This window comes from Halichondria panicea, chromosome 1 (assembly GCF_963675165.1).
Source record: "Halichondria panicea chromosome 1, odHalPani1.1, whole genome shotgun sequence".
Classification (NCBI taxonomy): Eukaryota; Metazoa; Porifera; class Demospongiae; order Suberitida; family Halichondriidae; genus Halichondria; species Halichondria panicea.
The window spans coordinates 9260307-9280397 of record NC_087377.1 but is presented as its reverse complement, the minus strand read 5'-3'; the positions used below and the strand labels follow the sequence as shown (position 1 = coordinate 9280397).

The 20091-nt window shown below is 40.5% G+C and overlaps 4 protein-coding genes across 6 annotated transcripts; 2 read left to right on the top strand and 2 right to left on the bottom strand.

Annotated features, from left to right (window-relative positions):
* Window positions 1-323: 323 nt before the first annotated feature.
* Window positions 324-17969, bottom strand: LOC135344708 (uncharacterized). Of its 3 annotated transcripts, none has more exons than XM_064541948.1 (4): window positions 17717-17965; window positions 7729-7852; window positions 7471-7667; window positions 324-836 (listed from the first exon to the last, which is right to left on the bottom strand). In XM_064541948.1, exons 1-4 carry the CDS (start codon window positions 17894-17896, stop codon window positions 690-692), a joined length of 648 nt encoding a protein of 215 aa, XP_064398018.1. In that variant the 5' UTR covers window positions 17897-17965; the 3' UTR covers window positions 324-689. The 3 variants fall into 3 exon arrangements, with proteins under 3 accessions (XP_064398018.1, XP_064398025.1, XP_064398036.1); XM_064541955.1 differs by having other exon boundaries at window positions 7471-7598; XM_064541966.1 differs by lacking the exon at window positions 324-836 and adding an exon at window positions 4325-5433 and having other exon boundaries at window positions 17717-17969.
* LOC135342746 (bifunctional 3'-5' exonuclease/ATP-dependent helicase WRN-like) lies at window positions 8790-16572 on the bottom strand (the record flags this gene model as incomplete). Its single annotated transcript, XM_064539588.1, has 9 exons — window positions 8790-9733; window positions 9790-10011; window positions 10119-11714; window positions 12283-12385; window positions 12585-12764; window positions 12851-12989; window positions 13128-14706; window positions 15255-16124; window positions 16198-16572. Coding segments are annotated over 2 exons (1206 nt in total), but the record flags the coding sequence as incomplete, so codon positions are not given.
* On the top strand, window positions 12221-13554 carry LOC135344595 (uncharacterized). The gene is made up of 2 exons (XM_064541831.1): window positions 12221-12995; window positions 13145-13554. The coding sequence occupies exons 1-2, from the start codon at window positions 12261-12263 to the stop codon at window positions 13550-13552; spliced, it is 1143 nt and encodes a 380-aa protein (XP_064397901.1). The 5' UTR covers window positions 12221-12260; the 3' UTR covers window positions 13553-13554.
* Window positions 17968-20038, top strand: LOC135330748 (ATP-dependent DNA helicase RecQ-like). Its single transcript, XM_064525695.1, has 4 exons — window positions 17968-17977; window positions 18219-18446; window positions 18609-18755; window positions 19156-20038. Exons 1-4 carry the CDS (start codon window positions 17968-17970, stop codon window positions 19371-19373), a joined length of 603 nt encoding a protein of 200 aa, XP_064381765.1. The 3' UTR covers window positions 19374-20038.
* The last annotated feature ends 53 nt before the right edge of the window (window positions 20039-20091 follow it).

The following is a 20091-nucleotide window of genomic DNA, read 5'->3' as shown; positions in this document are numbered from 1 at the left end:
CATATTGCATGGATAGATGGGTGGAGCTGAGAATAGAAATGCAGTAAAATCAAGCCAAGTGTACCAATAGCTGTATTTATTTCTTAGAAGTTCTTAGAAGTTACTGAAAGTAATTATTGAAGCAATCTGAAAGCCTCTGTTGAAAAGAAACAAGAAAGATTGGAGAGAATTCCAGGGACAACAATGTAATCTACCAAAACTATTAAATTGCAAGAACTGATTCAATTTGCACACAAAAAAGACAAGAGTAATCTACTGTATTAATTAGAAGCTGTCAACAGAGTTGTATCATAGATTTATAGTTGTATGGCCTTAAATCTACATCACACTAAAAACGAATTATTTAGACCAAATGAAATTGACAGAAAAATTGCTTATAAAGATCAAGAAACAGATACAAGCGTAAGGTGGACATTGATGAGAGTTCTGAAACATGATACAATATACTGTATGAAAGAAAAGATAGCATGGTTACTTTAAATCCAAAAGAACTCTCTGAAGCAGGAGACATCATACTATTATAGGGACATCATAAAGATATACATTACAGAAACATTATAAACTTCATAATAGATATCAAATGGTTACAATGTCAACTCCTGAATCCTGAGTGTCCATTTCATACTTTTTTAAAAGAGAATAGACCAAGCGGTTCAGCAGATATGCTAACTTTAAGATCATTTCCGGTATTAACAACAAATTTCATAAGTCCCGCCCAAGTACATTAAAATGCGGTAAATTTTTGTACGAATTTTTCCCTGACTAGTGTTCTTCAAAACTCTGTATCTCTGCATTCGCTTGACCAAATCCAGTGCAGTAAAGTTTTTCTGGTTTGCCTAGAGTGTTCAAAAGAGATAGTAATACATAGGAGTTAGAAATAGCAAAAATGAAAATCGGTCTGACATCGCTACCATGTGGTACAAAATAGTGTGATAATGATATTCATTTGCAAAATAATGAGATTCATAAGGTGAAATTGATAATGACATAATAAGAAAAGCCGCCCGCCCGCATGCAATTAGAAAAACTTCAGGACCAGAAACCAGAGTGTCACTTGGAGTGGGTACACTTTTTCATTAGGGTGTACTCTTTTCATTAGGGGGTACACTTTTTTCTAGGTTATATATTTTTTTCATGAGAGCAGTGCAGTATAGGAGAACATTATTCAATATACTTTTCACTGAAAATAATGGAGCCCTTATTTATGGGCTCCTGATAAATCGATGACCATTTCCAGAAGATGTTTGACTTATTGATCGACCTTTGACCTGAACACAAAAGAAATTCAGAGGCTGGAACCACTTGACCTTAGTTAGTTAAGGTCACTAAATAGGATTTCTTCAAACTTCTCTTTCAGACTACTTTAAGACTAGTTTTTTAGTGTCTGTAACTTTTAAAATGTTATTCTACAGGGGGGGATCAATTTTTATTTCGCCAATTTTGTTCAAAAGCAGAGATACAATCAAAAGTCAGCTCTTGTACTAGCCTCGATATCGTGAGCGGCTTGTTTTCTCGAGGTCAACGCACAACTGGCTTTGACTTTGCGATACAAGTCTCACAAGATACAAGTATAATTATACCAATGAGAAAACGTATGAAAAGAGTATATATACCCTAATGAAAAAGTGTACCCCCTAATGAAAAAGTATACCCTAATGAAAATGTATACCCCCTAATGAAAAGAGTATATACCCTAATGAAAAAGTATACCCCCTAATAAAAAAGTATACCCCCTAATGAAAAAGTATACCCCTTTGAATTATGGCACTAATATAGCGCCATATAATTATAATTCCAATAATTATCTTACGGTGGTGTATAGAAGCTCTTACTTGCACTTTCATTGATCAGTGAGCAGCTGTAGCATGCAGCCTACACAGACAGACACAACCGTATACCTCGCTTGCACATGCGCATGCGCAAACTGAGGCATATAATTGTTACTCCTTAATTATGAAGAACAGACATGCAGACATAATAGTCACAACCTGGCTGCTATATGCGACCATGCTGTACGTCATTGCATATAATCTTCCCACGAAAATGTGTTTCAGTATACCGTACCCTTGCGAAAATAAGCCCATCTTGAATAAACGCCCATCCCCTCTTTTGCTTCGAAGTTCTTGCACGAGGGTATTTTCACTCGGTTATAAGCCCATCCAGTTGAGCACGCGCAGTAGCTGAATGCCACATGTTAACCACTAAATTTTAGTGAAGAAAGGAAGTTTTATGTAGCAGCTATAGTAAGACTATACTCCATGCTGGACCAAGATCAGACATATAACTTTCTCTGTATGGATCAGTTTGCCCTTGAAGATGTATATGCAGGGAGCAAGTAGTCCTATATGCTGAAAGGAAAACACAAAGTCCAAGAAAGTTATCACACAGGCTAATTTTGCAGGTTACCTTGCCTTGGTTTTCTGAAAGTACCTGATAGCTGCTCTGTAGGAGTATGACCTACCATCCTTCGGGGAATTTCTGCTAACATCTGACATCAACAAGCAACGAATAGTGTCAGAGTCCACTTCTTCATGTTAATTCTCTTGTCATGCTTTATCATACTCATTCATTAGTTTATAACATTGTTGTTGTCCATGAAATGTTCATACTATGTATTAAAATGAAAATACAAATAAAGAATTGTCTTAGAGCAAAGTGTAAACCTCGATTTGAGGCCGCAGATGGGCGTATATTCGAATGAAAACTCGCCGTTCGCGATTAAACGCCCAGTCCCCTAATAAGTCTAGACTTCTTGCAGAAAAGGGTGGGCGTATTTTCACGGTAATAGTATCGAGGCTACAGTAAATAGTATTGTGGTACAGCCATAAATTCATTTCCGGCAGTATTATGTACCGTAATGCATGGCATGGCGCGTAATTTTTGAGGCACTTATATTTCGTGGAATGGCTTCTAAAAGCAGTTTGTTGCATAAGGTTCGTGGGTTGACTGCATACTGGAAGCCACGACTTTAATCTTTGCACGTTATAGCAGTAAAAACAATTTTCGTACAAAGTCCCATGAAAATTTCGCGCTATTACAGTATATAAAATTGGGAGGACCGAGAACAATTTGAGAGTTGCATACAATTATTTTGCAAACAAAGAGTGACAAGTTAAGGATAATTTATAGTGAGAGTTAACAACCAGTAGATTGACAGTGTAGTTGACAATGTATATACTAGAGATGTGTTTTCAATTAATTGCACAAATTTTGACTTGTGTTTAGACTGCTCTATTTCTACAGGGAAAGGCCACACCAAGAAACTAACTGGACAGATATAATATACGTAGCTTAGTTAGCCTTTTATCTGTATAATGGTGTGATATTATAGTCTGTGAATAAAAAATTGTTCTCATGCATAATACTATTGATATTTGAAAAATTGCACTATTTCATATTTCACCATGTTTCGTCTGACAAATAAGTAACTTTCTTGAAAAGCATTTCCTCATTGCACAGACATGTTCAGGAGATTCTGGATACAGCCTCTAGTCGACTACAAACCGGAGCATGGACGTTTTTCTCAGAATTGCGTTCACTTCCAAGAGGCAGATGACCTCTCAGGCTCTACTTTTCTTACCTACGCAATTCCGCCATCTTTAAATGACTGCCACAGCAATGCACATGGAAACTTATGAGATTGACGTGGCTGTGACATCGATACAGCTCTCCATTCTCTCACCTCAGGTATGCTATTTATGCTATAATTATAGACGTATGCATGCACTGACTAGATCTACCATAGGCCTCCATGCTTTTGCACTTGGAAGTACATCTACAGTATAAACATGGATGTCATTTTATTACATAGATAAATGAAGTATTCCAGCCCTGTCTTCTCTTCTTGAACTTCTCTTGCTTCTTGATATTCCTCTTAGGCATTTCACTTTCATTATTTATAATATACTTCTGTACTGAAAAAAGAAAGGGAATCGAACTAAAATATGCAACGTGTAACGTTGCTAGGATTGCCAGGAAAAGTGCGAAAAGGCGAAGAAACAAGAATTTCGGCGAGTGCATAACTCCAATCCGTTACAACGCCATGAACATGTACAGTCAGTGTTGATATTACATTAGCACAATTTAACTTATAAGGAATTGAGACAGTGCCGGTTCCAAGCTTCCATCCACAACACTTTAATGTCACCACACATGGATGGACTAGCTGTGCTAAACACTGTATTAGTACTAGTTAATACGGTTGCGAGTGTTCTATGGATATTATTGGCCAAGCGGAAGTTCGAGAAGCTCATGTAGCTCGAGGCGAATAGAGCACGAGCGTAAAACAGTGCATTAACTGGTTCGTAGTTTTTAGCTTCTTGCAGCTACCAATAGCTATCGGCTCTAGTATAGAGCAAACTACTAAGTAGAATAGCAACCTTCTACGAAAAGATTTTGCTATTCCTGATTCTGGAGAGACTGCAATGGCCTTCAACGTACTGGTAAGCAAAAGTAGCCTTTACTCGAGAATAAAGCCTTTGTTGGCAAGATAGCATTGCTAGAAGCTCATAGAATCACTTAGCTGTACTCGCATTGCAACCATGGAGCAGTTGTAGCTATTATAAAATTCTATGGTTTAAATATATTATTTTGACTACCAACCGAACCGTCTAATTACCCAGCCGTGCTCTAACTACCCAGCCCTAACTACCCAGCCGTGCTCTAACTACCAAACTGTTCCAAAAATGCCAACCACAGAATAATAGACTGTGTTTACTACAGTTGTAGATCCAGTCTATGGCATTTGTTAGCATAATTATAGTTTTTCCTTTGATCTTTGTACAAAAAAACTACAAGGGAACATTATCAACATGGTCTATTATTATGTGCATGTGTGTGCACTTGACTAATGTGTACATTGTTTACTTAGTTAAATTGTACTGTAGCTATAATTTCTGTTAGGAATGTTAAGTAGGTTAATTATTTCCTGTGGAGCAAGAGCCTCCTTTTGTGTTAACAATAGATTCTTTGTTGTAAAGAGGCCCTGCGCGTCTCTCTTGTTTTTGGTGCATATGTGATCTCTGTTTTGTCAGTTGTTACTTTTGTCTATCGTTGTTATAGTGTTAAACCCTTGTAAAATCTTAAGCTGACTCTGCCGCTTAGCTAGTTCTAGCACCTAGCACTCAACTCTGCTAACATCTATGTCACAAAAATATTCTCACAAATGTATGTATAAATAGCGTAAAAACCATTTGTACATGTGAATGACTTTGTAACAGATTGGAGTTATGCACTCGACGAATTTCTTGTTTCTTCATTTTTCGCGCTTTTCCTGGCAATCCTAGCAACGTTAACATTGCAAATGTTTTTTTAGTTCGATGATATACATGATTGCAAGTCAGTTATGTGTTACGCTGATTCTTTAGTGCACTTGTACTTAAGGTTGATGAATGTGCGTTTACTGTGCCCGCTCATCATTCAGTGATAATGTACCTGCAGGCGTAAATAAAATTTTTAGCTCACAAAAGTGCATAATTATAATGTTTATGTACATGTGTGCACTGCACACTACGTTGCAATCATCATTAAGTGAGGATGACTGAAATTAGGCAATCAAGAAAAAGAGACAATTTTTATAATTATTTCCAGCTTGTGAGTCATTTTACCACAATCCGTATTTTGTAAAAGTAGGCCGGACTCTTCCCGTAAAGACTATAATTATGCATTCAACTGTCAGTCATTAAAATAAATACAGCAAAAAATAGGAAGTTAGGGACACGGGACAATACGAATTGTACAGTCTGCTTGTCATTAGAATTTCGGGCCAAAAAGAATAGATGGTAAATTTCAGCATGATTAATGTTCCAGGGCCTTAATAATAATATAATAATGAATAATGCTTTATTTTCAGAAGATCATATGTAAGGGACTATTCTTGCATGCTATAGAATATTAATTCTATACATGAAGCAATTTACACTGAGTCATACTTGACAGCTGTAACTGTTCTAACTGCATATTCTGAGGCACAAGTGACTGTGAGAGCAAGCTTAACTGTCTCCATTGATGTTCAAATGACTGTTTTGCTAATAAATCAGTTGTTGACTGCATGGTTGCCTAGTAATTATGGTTATAAGCCATAATTACTAGTAGCCCGAGGCTGAGGTTGGTTATAAACCATAATTACTAGTCAACCAGTCAATAACTATAACTTGAACGATTCTAACAATTACCGGTCATCTAACATTTAAACAACAGTGAATCTATAAAGGACCGAATCACAGTCTTAAATACAAGATTACAGGACATATCGGATTCAATACTATTGCAAATGAAAACTGATTTCAACGTGGAGGCAAATTCTCACGCCCATACAAGGGATAACATTGATGCTGAGGAAAAATTTTATTGATAAGACACCCAAAACAACAAACACTTCCAAAGAACGCTTTAGTGCAAGGCTATACCTCATAAGTTGAATAGAAACTTTGTGCGAACAGATGATGCTACAAAAGATTCGAAAGAGACTGCAACAGCCCAGGGTTTTCCCTAAAGCATGGTAGAGTGGTACTGAGGCAGCTATCAGCAGCTAGCTCATAACTAACTAGCTATACTATAACTAAACTCAGCTGCATGCTAGCTACTAGCTGCTTCAATTGAAGCCCAGCAATAATAATTATTTGTACGTGGCAGATTATTAATCTAGATAGAAGGCTGAAGCAGACAAAGCTTCCAAGTTCAAACTACAGCTTTTCACTAGGGAAGCATCCCCTAAACTCCTCAGAAGATAAACTTCAGTGCCCAGAAGACCATGATGCCATGCTGAACTAAAAACAAGATTCAAAAATAGAATAATTATTGTTGACAGTTATCATTAAACATTTTTGTTTGAAATGCACCAGGAGTGATCTCTGACATGTTGATCTCTTTTGGCTCCACACGCTGCACAATACCACCCTGACAAAACTTCTTTGGAGAACCCTGCAGCCTTCACTGTGAGTCAAACTAGCCATAACTGGAGAACAAAGCTTTAGTTTGCAAATCCACGAATCAAAATCCAAGAGAACGTAACTAGAAGCCTATAGAAGCTGTTAGTTTTCGTCACATTGCAACCGTTCAGCAGTACAGCTGGAACACACACACGCACGCATGCACGCACGCACACACACACACAGTCAGCTTTACTGTATCTTCGTGCGGCTACACCTCGAGGCATACTAATTAGGTAGGTCGGAAGGAGTGGATAACAGTGACGTACCTGGTGGGTTGTTTGGGTCGACTGGTAACTATAGGACAGTGCTAGGACAGTGCATAACACATGTACAAGTTATTGAGATATCTGGGCCTCTCATAATTATGATGAAAGTAGTCCAACTAGTTACGAAAACTAACAGCAAAGTTTTGGAGTTACACTACATGTACACACACGAAACTGTCAACCGTCTCCACTTGGGTTAAGTTTAAGGTACATGAAAATATCACAGACAGCATTATTTGGTCTACACACTGTATATACAACGTAGCTCTCACCTGTGTAGCAATCTTTGCCTCATATCCACTGCTGTCACCTCCATCCTCTGTAGGCTCGTCTTTTGCTTGTGCAGTACTGTCAGTGGCCTCCTCTGTAAGCACTCCATTGGTGTCCAAACCCTCATCTCCTTGTATCATGGGAGGAGAAAGGGGTGGAGGGTTCTCACTAGTGGTGGGTGTAGCTTTGCCTGCCAGAACTAATGGTACAGTTTTGTATTCAGCTTGCATGTTCTCTATACACACGACATCATAACCTACCTGATAGAAGTGTATCGTCAGTGTCAGCTGTGTTGCGTTTCTGAGACATATTCCCAGGGCGGGCGACATCATAGAGTGGTACAACTTTTTCTCGAGATGTTACTGAGGCACCCACATGCACATCCTGTAGACAACACACATTATCAATATGCAAGTATGTGCTTGAATGCTCTTGTTAAAACTTAGCCCCCACATCAAAGCAGCTTCCTACACCGTACAACCAATGCAGGGGCGTAGGGAGGGGCAGGGCTTTGGGGGCTGGAGCCCCCCCTTCCTCTGCAAAAACCACACTAAGAGCCCCACCTTCTCTGATGACTGTCTTCAGCCTGGGAATTACTGGTATATAGGTTAGTGGCAGACAAACAGCATGTCCAAGAGCTAGCTCTATACTATACTAGTAACTTTGATTCTTCAGTGTAACTAAGCTAGCTTCCTTCTTTAATTAATTTTAGCATGCACCTAATTGAAGCAGGTGTGGCTATAAACTATTTCTTGCACATGCGCAATGCACTGTGCAACTGATCAATAATCTACCACAATGCACTGTGCAACTGATCAATAATCTACCACAGAGGTAGCCTCCGCTTTACAGCGGCCTGGTATACCTTGTATGCGCATGCGCGAAATAATTCGTATATTTATCAGTATTACGCAAGTGATAAAATCAGACAAAGTACACAAAGGAAAAATACGTAAGACCGCGTGGTTGATGGTAGAATGTTCAAGCCTAGTTGGGCGGAGCCCGACCGTCCCTGACGGGATTTGTACTTGTGTATTATGTAATACTGCTTGGAGCATCATGAATATAATCATTTTAAGTGGGTGTTAAACGCAATATGCACCGCACTGCAACACACTGGCTGGCACTGAAAACAACATGACTTTGCTACTAAATTAAAAGAGCAAGAATGGCCCAAGTGCTACAATGTTTTGGATGTGGGGATGAGCTATCAAGGCTTGGTAACAGGAGAGCTCTTGATGGTCCAGCTGGAAAGGAAGTGTTGGACCTGTGGACAATGCTACTGGAAAATGAGGAAGAACTGATGTCGACATTAACAGTATTGTAAATGGCAGTGATAAAAACAGATTGCCCAAAATGTGCAGGAAATGTTTCGGTAGATATAGCAGCTTTCTTGAAGCACAGGTAATAATGAAAATAAAATTTGTAATTAGCTGAAAGAAGTAACTAAGTCTTAGGTCACACTGTCCACATAAACATGACTTAGAACAAATATCACAGCACAAGCAATTGAAACCGAGATCAACATGTTTGTAATTGTCAATATTTCGGAAAAGACTATCCCTTCTACAATCTGTAGTGTTGAAGTTTGAAGCATATTCTTTAATCTCATTATTAACTTGATGGTAAATTCTTGCCTTTAAAAGGGTTACACGTGATGGTTTACCATCTCGACCTGCTCTACCAGTCTCTTGCACATAGCTACTGATATCGTCTGACAGGCCAACATGAATGATTTACCGAATGTTGGGACAATCAACACCCATACCAAATGCCATAGTAGCTACAACAATGCGAAGATTGCCATCACCCTTAAATAAACGAATGATTTCAGATTTATGGGCTGGATCAGTGACACTTGTAAACATGTCCACGAGGTGAAATTCAGGAAGATCAGGTGCATCATCAGGATTTGTGAATGCAGCTCCAAGGTAATCCTTAAAGAAGAGGTACATGTCACCACACACTCCAAAAGAACGTCCATATATGATTGTTTTGGGAAACTTGTTTCTCTCGATTACCAATTTCTGGGCCAAGTTTTGGAATGTCTCTGGTATACTTTTGAACAATCCAACAGCATAAATCAAATTTGGGATTACTGGGACTCTCGTAATGACAAATGGGTTTCTTAGGCCAACAATACGAGAAATGAATGAAATGTCACTTCGGGTAGCTGTTGCTGTTAGCGCCATCACATGAACTGATGTTGGAATGAGGCTGCGCACTTCTCTAATTCTCAACAGCATTTGCCTGAAAGTCTCACCCCTGCAATAATATTATTGGTACACATGTTAATAAAAAACAATGAGTCAAATACATACCATTTCTTCACACAATGAACTTCATCGATTATCAAAGCCTTGAGTCTATTAGCATACACATCTCCCCCCAGAAGTCTTCTCCAATGCTTCTTGCTGATGATCATTTCAGGTGTAAAGAATACTAGCTGATACTTTCCATGGAAGATCGCATCCATTGTAGCTGCATCAGACATCTCGCCCGAGACATATGTGCTAGATGCCTTTAGAACAATAGATGGCTACCTATATATAGAATAAAGCATCCAGCTTAGAATGATCTAGTTACGTGTAAACAGCTCATATTCACATGTACGTATAATTATATGTATGTTCTATCTAGCCTTACATACCTGATCATGAATGATGGCCAGCAGAGGAGTGACTACTTACTACAATAGATCCTTCTCTAATATTTTGTCAAATGCTGCAGGCAAACAAGCATAGCAAAGGCTCTTTCCAAATCCAGTAGGCAATACAGCAAGACATCTCTGCCTCTCAGAAAAGAAGTGACTACTTCCAAGCTCCTTAGCAGCTTCTGTGACAGCTTGTGTAACTTTCTCCATTTTGCTCATGGCAGCTCCGCCCAGCTGCACACCCACCTAGCTAAGTGGGTGTTAACCAACCACTTGCAATACTGCAATCTGATTGGGCTGCACTCCTCAGTGCAGCAGTACAAATCCTATATAAGCGTGTCACCCGGCCACCCGTTGGGAACGGGTGCCGGGCTCCGCCCAGCTAGTTCAAGCCCACAATGCAATGGCAGCCACCAGAATATGCAGATTGTGCTGCAACATTGTTACTTCTACTCGCTGCTCAGCTCTGTTCAGCAAAGAGTCTGTTCAAAGATGCCTTCCAGACAGACTTGGCAAACTGCTAGAGCTGCCAATTAGTGAGTGTGATGGGCTATCTTCATACATTTGTAGAGCTTGCACAAACAAATTCCAGTCTCTGGAGTCTAAACTTAAAGCCTTTAGAAGTATGGCTAAGTGTGGTTTTGAGCAGGGTCGAAATAAGGCTTCCATCTGTAGTCCTATGGTATCAGGTAGGAAGAGAACTAAAGACACCAGTGGGCTTGAAGCATCACCTCACACTGTCCATGCTAGACCTCTAGCAAAACGTCTAACAGTAGGAGCACCTGGAAGAAGGCTTGCTTTCTCAACCAGGGAGGAACGTAGGTTGATTGCAACAAATCATATATGTAGAATACAGGAATCATCTCTTTTTCATAGCGCACACAGACTGTCCTCGTCAGCCACCGCTGTTAGAATTGACCAATCTCGAGCAGTTTTCTTCCTGTTGACGGTATGTTAAACCACCTACAAACGAAATGAACGTAAATTAATATATAGCCATTAACTTAAAGGTTCAGAAGGTGTTGCAAGAGATATTTCCAAGCCTGGTTCGACTGAAACAGTTATGGTGAGGATAACAGATCTGATACTGTAAACACACCAAAATCACACTAATTAATTAAACAATATACAGATCACAGTGAGCTCACCCAGTACAGTGACTGCGGAAGTAGATGAAAGTCTCCAGAAATTACGCCAGGCACTGAATAGTGGCAACATTCAGTCTATTGCCAAGGCAGCATTTTCTTGCCCTTCACTGAAGGACCAATTGGTAGAGGGTGTGATGAAAATTCTTGACGACGAATGTTCCACTCTATGTCGTAACTCTGGGGAGTTTGTCTCTCTATTTCACCGGGTTCCAATTGACAATGTGGAAGCGTTATCGTGGAAACAGGCTGTGTCTGAACTACAGCGAAAGTCTCCGATTCTATTTAGGCTTATCCAGACGATCGTAGGACGTTCAGATGATAGGAACTTGCATAAACGCGGAGAGAGTCACTACCCTGGGATGTGTATGGCCACAGCAATTCTCTTGAAAGAGCATAACACAAGAATGTGTGGTATTCAGTCGTTTCTGTCTCTCGTACTCTTCAACTGTAGAGTAAATAAAAAGGTTTGTACATGTACATGTACATGTATGATGTGTGTCCACTACGTATTTTCAGATACAGGTATAATTATTATATCACAGAGAGGGATTGGAAACGGAAGTTACCTTGCCGCGTTAGGCCAGGGTTTAATCGAGGCTACAAAATGTATGTATGATTGTAACGTTAGTAAAATCTAGACTAGATAGTGCCTGCAGTATACTCCCAACTGTCACCTGAGGAACGTATGGATTGACACGTGCAGTACACTGATAATTAAGTATTACCATTAGCTAGAAGCATACTCATAAAGATCTCAGAGCATGACACTCTTTGTAGCTATTTTGAAAAACGTATTTTTTCCAAAGGATGCTCACCATTATAGAGGGCATGAGAATGCATGTTGTTTTAGGGGGGCTTTGAATGCATTAATTGCAGTGGTCTTAATTCCAGAAACATCGTTTCCCCAAGTGCTGCACAACCGTACACAGATTTAAAAATTAATGTAACGCGATGCTACCTCCGTTTTCAATCCATCTCCTCTTATATAATTATGATTACATTGAATTACTCACAGGTATACTCCAGGCTGAATCATCTTAGTGTCACTATCAGTTACTGTGCCGTGTTGAAGTTGGTCACGAAAATCAGCAAGCTGCACCAACGTCCTATCGATGCCTGGATTGATGAGGGTGCATGTTTCAAGTTCGTGGGGGACAACGTTGCTAAAACAAAGGGCGTTAGAGACATACGTAGTGACCATCATGGTGAGCTAGTGCAAATGTACAGTTTGTTGGCAGTGAAGGGTCGTGTGAAAGGACCATCTCCAGTCTCAACCTTTTCCCCCCCTAACCTGGGTTCCCTAAAAATAACTCACTTCCTTCCTACAAAGACCGACATTGAGGGCATCCAAGAAAATTTGGTCGTTCTAGTCGGTCGAATACTGTGCGAGTACATCAAGCCCCTCCAACGGTACAAACGGTGTGTTGTCAGTCACATTAAGCACCCCCACAGCACAGAGATGGCCAAAAAATCTGAGGTTGTAGTCCTTGATGTTCTACACAAGAATGAGGCAAAGGCCGCAGACATGATAGACATAATGATCGAGAAACATTCATACTTGAAAGATTCTATTGAACTTACTGTTATGTCAGGTGGCGATCAGATGACATGTGAAAGACAGCGATGTAGCAAAAAACATATGCGAGATGCGGACACTCGCAGTGGACGATTGGAGCAGTTAGAGCCTTGTATAGAGGACTGGCACTGCCTTATGAGTATTCTGGGGGTAGGTGAAGCACTCACTTGGACATAATATTTTATGTACATGTTTGGCTAAAAATCTAAACAAACATGCATGTGATATAATTATGTACAATATTCTGTGAAAAGCCCATTAAAACGTTAAGTACTAACTAACCTTTTATTCTTTTGCAGATCATATGGAAGCGACTCTACACCCCATACTCGAAGGACCCTGGCTCACTGGCACATCTCTTCACACAGATTGGCAGACTATCTCAAGCCAGAATCCCGAAGAAAGACCTTCATGCTTGTCTCGATGCTCTTCGCGTGGTGTTTAAGGCTCATGTCATCACGATAGCACGCAAGGAACTTGGATTGGATGTAGATATGCCAACACAAGAAGATGGCCAACGCAAGAGTATAGATGTGTCGGAATTAGCAAGGAAGATAGTGAAACAGCACACTATAGTGTCAGAAGCAATTCTTGGAGAGCCACTTGAGGATAGCAAGGATGGTGTGTACAACTACACTAGAGTTCTGTGTCACTATGCCGCACTGGTAACAGAGTTCACAGATGCTTGGTTTAGAAAATACTTGTAGTAATACTGCAATCTGATAGGTCACTGAGAGGTCCATTATTTCACTTATGGACCTGAGGTCTTCTAAGTAGGTCTATTATACTGATTATGCCTACAGGCAAGATGATGTCAAGATTAACTTGTATGGAACATGGCAACATCACACAGTTTATGTTGAAGTCATAGTAACGATGATACAGTGCATCATTAAAAATTAATTTTTTTTAAAGTTTTGCGTTCTGCAGTGCCGCTTTGCAGCTTTTATCTCTCTCTTGCAGCTACAATAGCTAGTGCTCTAGTGCAGAGCTAACTACTATGACAATAGCAACTTTTTATTTGCAATGCGTGATTCTCAAGAAACAGAAACTGCCTTCATCAATGTGAGTTTTTTTATGTAGACTAGCCAGAGCAAAGCTTTAACGTTGCTTGAGGCTTGTAGAAAACTCTTGGTTTCAGAGTCTTCTTTGTGTTAATATAGCCTAGCTTGCTTAGCACTATTCTAAACCAGTTATAGGCCTCGTCAACGGTCACTATGGAGTTTTGAGACCCTCAGGCCCTTAGTAGCACCCTCGCTACGCTCGAGATGCTACAGCCTCGGGCCTTCAGGTCTCAAAACCCCATAGAGACCTTGGACTCAGTCTATAACTATTATATATATGAGGGAGACGGGCCACGGATACTGAGATGTTGGAAGATTTTCATGCTTCATTTCCACGCTGAAAGACGAACAAAGTACTCACTCGAGGCATTAGTGTTGCAGTTCCAGCTTGCATCACTCCCACCGGATCTAGTTCATCAGCTGACTTGGGGTAGGTTCGTCAATACACATGGAGGACCTGGCCGTAACATCCCATGCGATCTGCACAATGAACACATCAATCGGCTGTTCAAAGAGATGGTTGGTAACATGGGAGCAAACTTTACACCTGAATCAAGTACACGAGCTGCACGATCTGTGACCACTCTCGAGAAAATGTCGAAGAAGTTTGATCATGAAACTGGTATACATCCTGAGCTATCAGCACACTCGCAAAGTCCGACGAAAATGACGTTAACCGTGTTATGGAAGTGCTGCAACAAGTTAAACCACACACGATTCAAGAAGGACGATGTTACAGAAAGTTCCCAGAAATGTCAGGCAATCCTCTTAAGGCTTTGGATAGAGAGAAACTTCATCTGTGGATAAAGGAGAAAATTAAACAACATGAAAAGCATAGACAGTTAACAGAAGGAAACACATCTGATCAAGAAGCTTCTGATGATGAAAACTGAAGAGATTGATGTAAATACCGTACGGGTAGAAAATTTCGAGGGTGTAAATTTTCGTGCAATTCAATATTCTGTCTTATTTGGAAAATTTCGCGGGTAGTAAATTTCGTGGAGTTAGGGTGTGTCACTATCTCGCATGGCATAAACAAAGCCTTTCGCGGGTTTTAATTTTCGTGTTCTGCAGCCACCCACGAAAGACGCGAAATTAAAAACACCTCGAAATTTTCTACCCGTATGGTAATTGAATCTCTAAAGCAGATTATGACAATAGCTAATTTTCATGTATTACATAGAGTGATTATTTTCCTTGATTTATTTACGTGCGCTGCAAGTACTGCTAGCGTTCCTGTAAACCACGCGCGGAGAAAGTTTTCCTATAGGTCAGCTTGCCCACGAATAATAATAATTTTTACAACACGAAAATTACCCGCTATTTAGTATAAAAAAATACTTACCTTCTGACTAACTTTTCCACTTTGCCTTACTCAGCAGCCTTATGCACTTACGCAATTGTCACAACACAACAAAGGGTCACACCTTTTTAGATTAGCAGCTATAGTCAAATCAAAATATTTCAGCAAAAGATAGCGGCGACAGTCTGAACAGTTCTCAATATACCTTCTAACTGCAACTATTTCAGCATTACGAGGGTTATTCAGGTCTTTCCGCACAGGGGCATCAGATGGACGCCAGAAGATAGTCGAAGTACACAATTCACCTCCTCTTCCAGCTCGGCCGCTTTCCTGGAAGTAGTCATCAATACATCTAGGAGCACCGTAGTGTATCGTACTGGTAAGGCCTATAAAGTTCACTCCCATTCCAAGGGCCATAGTTGCAAACACAACTTGGATCGTTCCATCAGTCTTTGCCATACCTTGCATAATAACATGCTTATTGTGATCGTCTGTTTTCGAATGATACATACCAAATGTTCTATTGTCACTTACTTCCTTAGCACCAGTGGGGTAATACGCCATATCTCCAAGGGTGAACAAAAAATGAGCGTATAAATCTGCACACATATCTAGGGAACGGCAGTAAACAATCACACGCCTGGCCTTGATGGAATGAGTCGCTATATCATCAACTATGAAAGAAAGATCGTGTTCTATATCACCGGAACGTTTTTGAACGGAATAAAAAATATTCGGCTTGTTTGGAGATACAGTTACAATCTTACAGCCTTCCATCTCAAGCTTCTCAATCACTTCTTGTCGCATAACGTCAGTAACGGTGGCAGTTGATGCTATAACATCGGCAGTCCAGCAGGAAGGAAGGCACGTAATTCGTTGATACGACCATAACATGGTCGAAAGTCTGCACTCCTACAACAAATACTCAGTGTTAATGCAATCATATATATCAAACAGTCACAATTAATACCTACCACTTATGCACACAATGGGCCTCATCCACTGCCACAGCCACCATCGATGTACACAACGGAGGGACCAGTAAAAGTTGTTTCCAACGATGGCTACCAACAATTGCTTCAGGAGCACTATACAAGAGGCAACATTTTCCTTCAAGCACATCTTTCTCGTTAGCAAGGAACTTCTTATCGACCCCTTTGTTTCCACTGAGTATACCAGCAGGAACACCACGATCATGTAGACTAGTCACTTGATCTACCATTAGAGACACTAGGGGAGACACAACTAACACAATACTACGCTCACTAGGAGGAGAACTAATTCTATCCAGCTTCTTGTCGAATAAAAAAGGCAAAGTTTGGTAGCAGATAGACTTTCCATATCCAACAGCATCCGTAGAGTGTCAAGCTGTTTATCCCTCAGAACTAAATGACTTCTCTTCACACAAGAAAGGGCATAAGCCAAAGCGGAAGAGAACTCAGTGTCAGTCGAGCTAGTCATCTTTGCTATATGTAAAGTGTGTAACACGGACCACTAAAATTAGAATACAAAATAGTATACGTGTTTATTTTACTGACAGTATCCACAAATACACGGATTACCCCCTTTTTGGGGTAATGTAAGCGCATGCGCATACAAGGTATACCAGGCCGCTTCTAAAGCGGCCTTAAATCGAGGCTACCACAGAGGTTGATTGAGAGCAGCAACTATGTCGCAGAAACATTATTTCTCAAGCGTGAGTCAAGGCCAAGATCTAGTGCCAACTTGCCAAGCTCTAGTACTGCCAGCCTGAGTACTGATGAAAGAGCCAGCAAAGTAACTGATCAGCTACATTATCATATACAACATTGTACATGTAGTTTAGCATAGCATATAATTATTGTTTCATGCATATTAATTGTACAAGTACAACAAAATTGTAACATCATAAATCGTTAAGTACAACCAGACACGCCTGGTACAACAACTATTCCCGGAAATGAGTCATTAATTAGGAGGTATGGTTTCCTGTCGACAAAAATTTCCGGCGCTCCGCGCCAGAAACCAGGTGCTTCACACCCTTTCAGCTCAGCCCCCCCCTTCCTCAAATTCCTGCCTATGCCCCTGACCAAGGGCGTATAAAAGAAGAGAGGGCATGCAACTCCACTATCAGTACACGTAGCTAGCAGAGTTCAAACGTGGGCGGAGGAATGTGTGCATTTACATGAAGTGCTAAAAATAGAAATTTCTATTTTTAGCATTTCATGCACAGTCATTGCACATTCATCCGCCCACGTTTGAACCTGCTCATATAGGAGTTGCATGCCCTCTCTTCTTTTATACGCCCTTGGTACAACTTTATGTGTATTGCACCAATTATGCATAGAACTATTGGGGGAGGATATGCACTATAGTAAGTACCTTAGAGCGTAAAACAACTTCAAGGGTATGCATGATAAGATGAGGGCATATGCAATAGTTTAGTGCAATCAGACTTGTATAGTGTCATTCGAAATGATTAACTATACACATTCAAAACTTACGATATATATCGTTCTGCTCACCTCATGTTTACGATCAAGTCTATCCTCTGCCTCCTTCACTTCACCTTCCTGCAAACTCTGACTCACCTCCCTCTCATTTGGCTGTGCTTCAGTGCTACCAGCGGCCTCCTCTGTAAGCACCAAACCATTGCAAAACAAGTAATTGTTGCACGAAAGGTGATAAACTTGATGGATATTCATTTTCTGTTTAGTCGGCAGGTAGGATTCAGGGAATGAGCATTGTGATAAAGACACTCTAAAAACAACAAACAATGCAAATAGGTAGGTCAAAGGTATATTTAGAGTGGATAACAGTGACGTACCTGGTGGGTCGATCCTAGCTGGGCGGAGCCCGGCACCCGTTCCCAACGGGTGGCCAGGTGACACGTTTATATAGGATTTGTACTGCTGCACTGAGGAGTGCAGCCCAATCAGATTGCAGTATTGCAAGTGGTTGGTTAACACCCACTTAGCTAGGTGGGTGTGCAGCCATGCAACGTTAGCTGGGCAGAGCTGCCTTGAGCAAAATGGAGAAAGTTACACAAGCTGTCACAGAAGCTGCTAAGGAGCTTGGAAGTAGTCACTTCTTTTCTGAGAGGCAGAGATGTCTTTGCTGTATTGCCTACTGGATTTGGAAAGAGCCTTTGCTCTTGTTTGCCTGCAGCATTTGACAAAATATTGGAGAAGGAGAAAGGTCATTCTATTGTAGTAGTAGTCACTCCTCTGCTGGCCATCATTCATGATCAGGTATGTAAGGCTAGATAGAACATACATATAATTATACGTACATGTGCATATGAGCTGTTTACACGTAACTAAACTGGATGCTTTTATTCTATATATAGGTAGCCATCTATTGTTCTAAAGGCATCTCTAGCACATAATTATGTCTCGGGCGAGATGTCTGATGCAGCTACAATGGATGCGATCTTCCACGGAAAGTACCAGCTAGTATTCTTTACACCTGAAATGATCATCAGCAAGAAGCATTGGAGAAGACTTCTGGGGGGAGATGTGTATGCTAATAGACTCAAGGCTTTGATAATCGATGAAGCTCATTGTGTGAAGAAATGGTATCACTATGTATTTGACTCATCGTTTTTTATACCAATAATATTATTGCAGGGGTGAGACTTTCAGGCAAATGCTGTTGAGAATTGGAGAAGTGCGCAGCCTCATTCCAACATCAGCTCATGTGATGCCGCTAACAGCAACAGCTACCCGAAGTGACATTTCATTCATTTCTCGTATTGTTGGCCTAAGAAACCCATTTGTCATTACGAGAGTCCCAGTAATCCCAAATTTGATGTATGCTGTTGGATTGTTCAAAAGTATACCAGAGACATTCCAAAACTTGGCCCAGAAATTGGTAATCGAGAGAAACAAGTTTCCTGATCTTCCTGAATTTCACCTCGTGGACATGTTTACAAGTGTCACTGATCCAGCCCATAAATCTTAAATCATTCGTTTATTTAAGGGTGATGGCAATCTTCGCATTGTTGTAGCTACTATGGCATTTGGCATGGGTGTTGATTGTCCCAACATTCGGCAAATCATTCATGTTGGCCTGCCAGACGATATCAGTAGCTATGTACAAGAGACTGGTAGAGCAGGTCGAGATGGTAAACCATCACGTGCATGTAACCCTTTTGAAGGCAATAATTTACCATCAAGTTGATAATGAATATGCTTCAAACACTACAGATTGTAGAAGGGATAGTCTTTTCCGAAATATTGACAATTACAAACATTTTGATCTCGGTTTCAATTGCTTGTGCTGTGATATTTGTTCTAAGTCATGTTTATGTGGACAGTGGACCTAAGACTTAGGTTATTTGTTACTTCTTTCAGCTAATTACAATTTTTATTTTCATTATTACCTGTGCTTCAAGAAAGCTGCTATATCTACCGAAACATTTCCTGCACATTTTGGGCAATCTGTTTTTATCACTGCCATTTACAATACTGTTAATGTCGACATCAGCACACATCTGTTCTTCCTCATTCTCCAGTAGCATTGTCCACAGGTCCAACACTTCCTTTCCAGCTGGAACATCAAGAGCTCTCCTATCACCAGGCCTTGATAGCTCATCCCCACATCCAAAACATTGTAGCACTTGGGCCATTCTTGCTCAATACTAATTTAGTAGCACAGTCATGTTGTTCAGTGCCAGCCAGTGTGGTGCAGTGCGGTGCATATTGCGTTTAACACCCACTTAAAATGATTATATTCATGATGCTCCAAGCAGTATTACATAACACACAAGTACAAATCCTATATAAGCGTGTCCCTCGACCTCCCGTCAGGGACGGTCGGGCTCCGCCCAACTAGGTCGATCCATCACCGGTGCCTTTGCCTTTACATGCAGTTAACAATGGAATGTATGGCCACACCT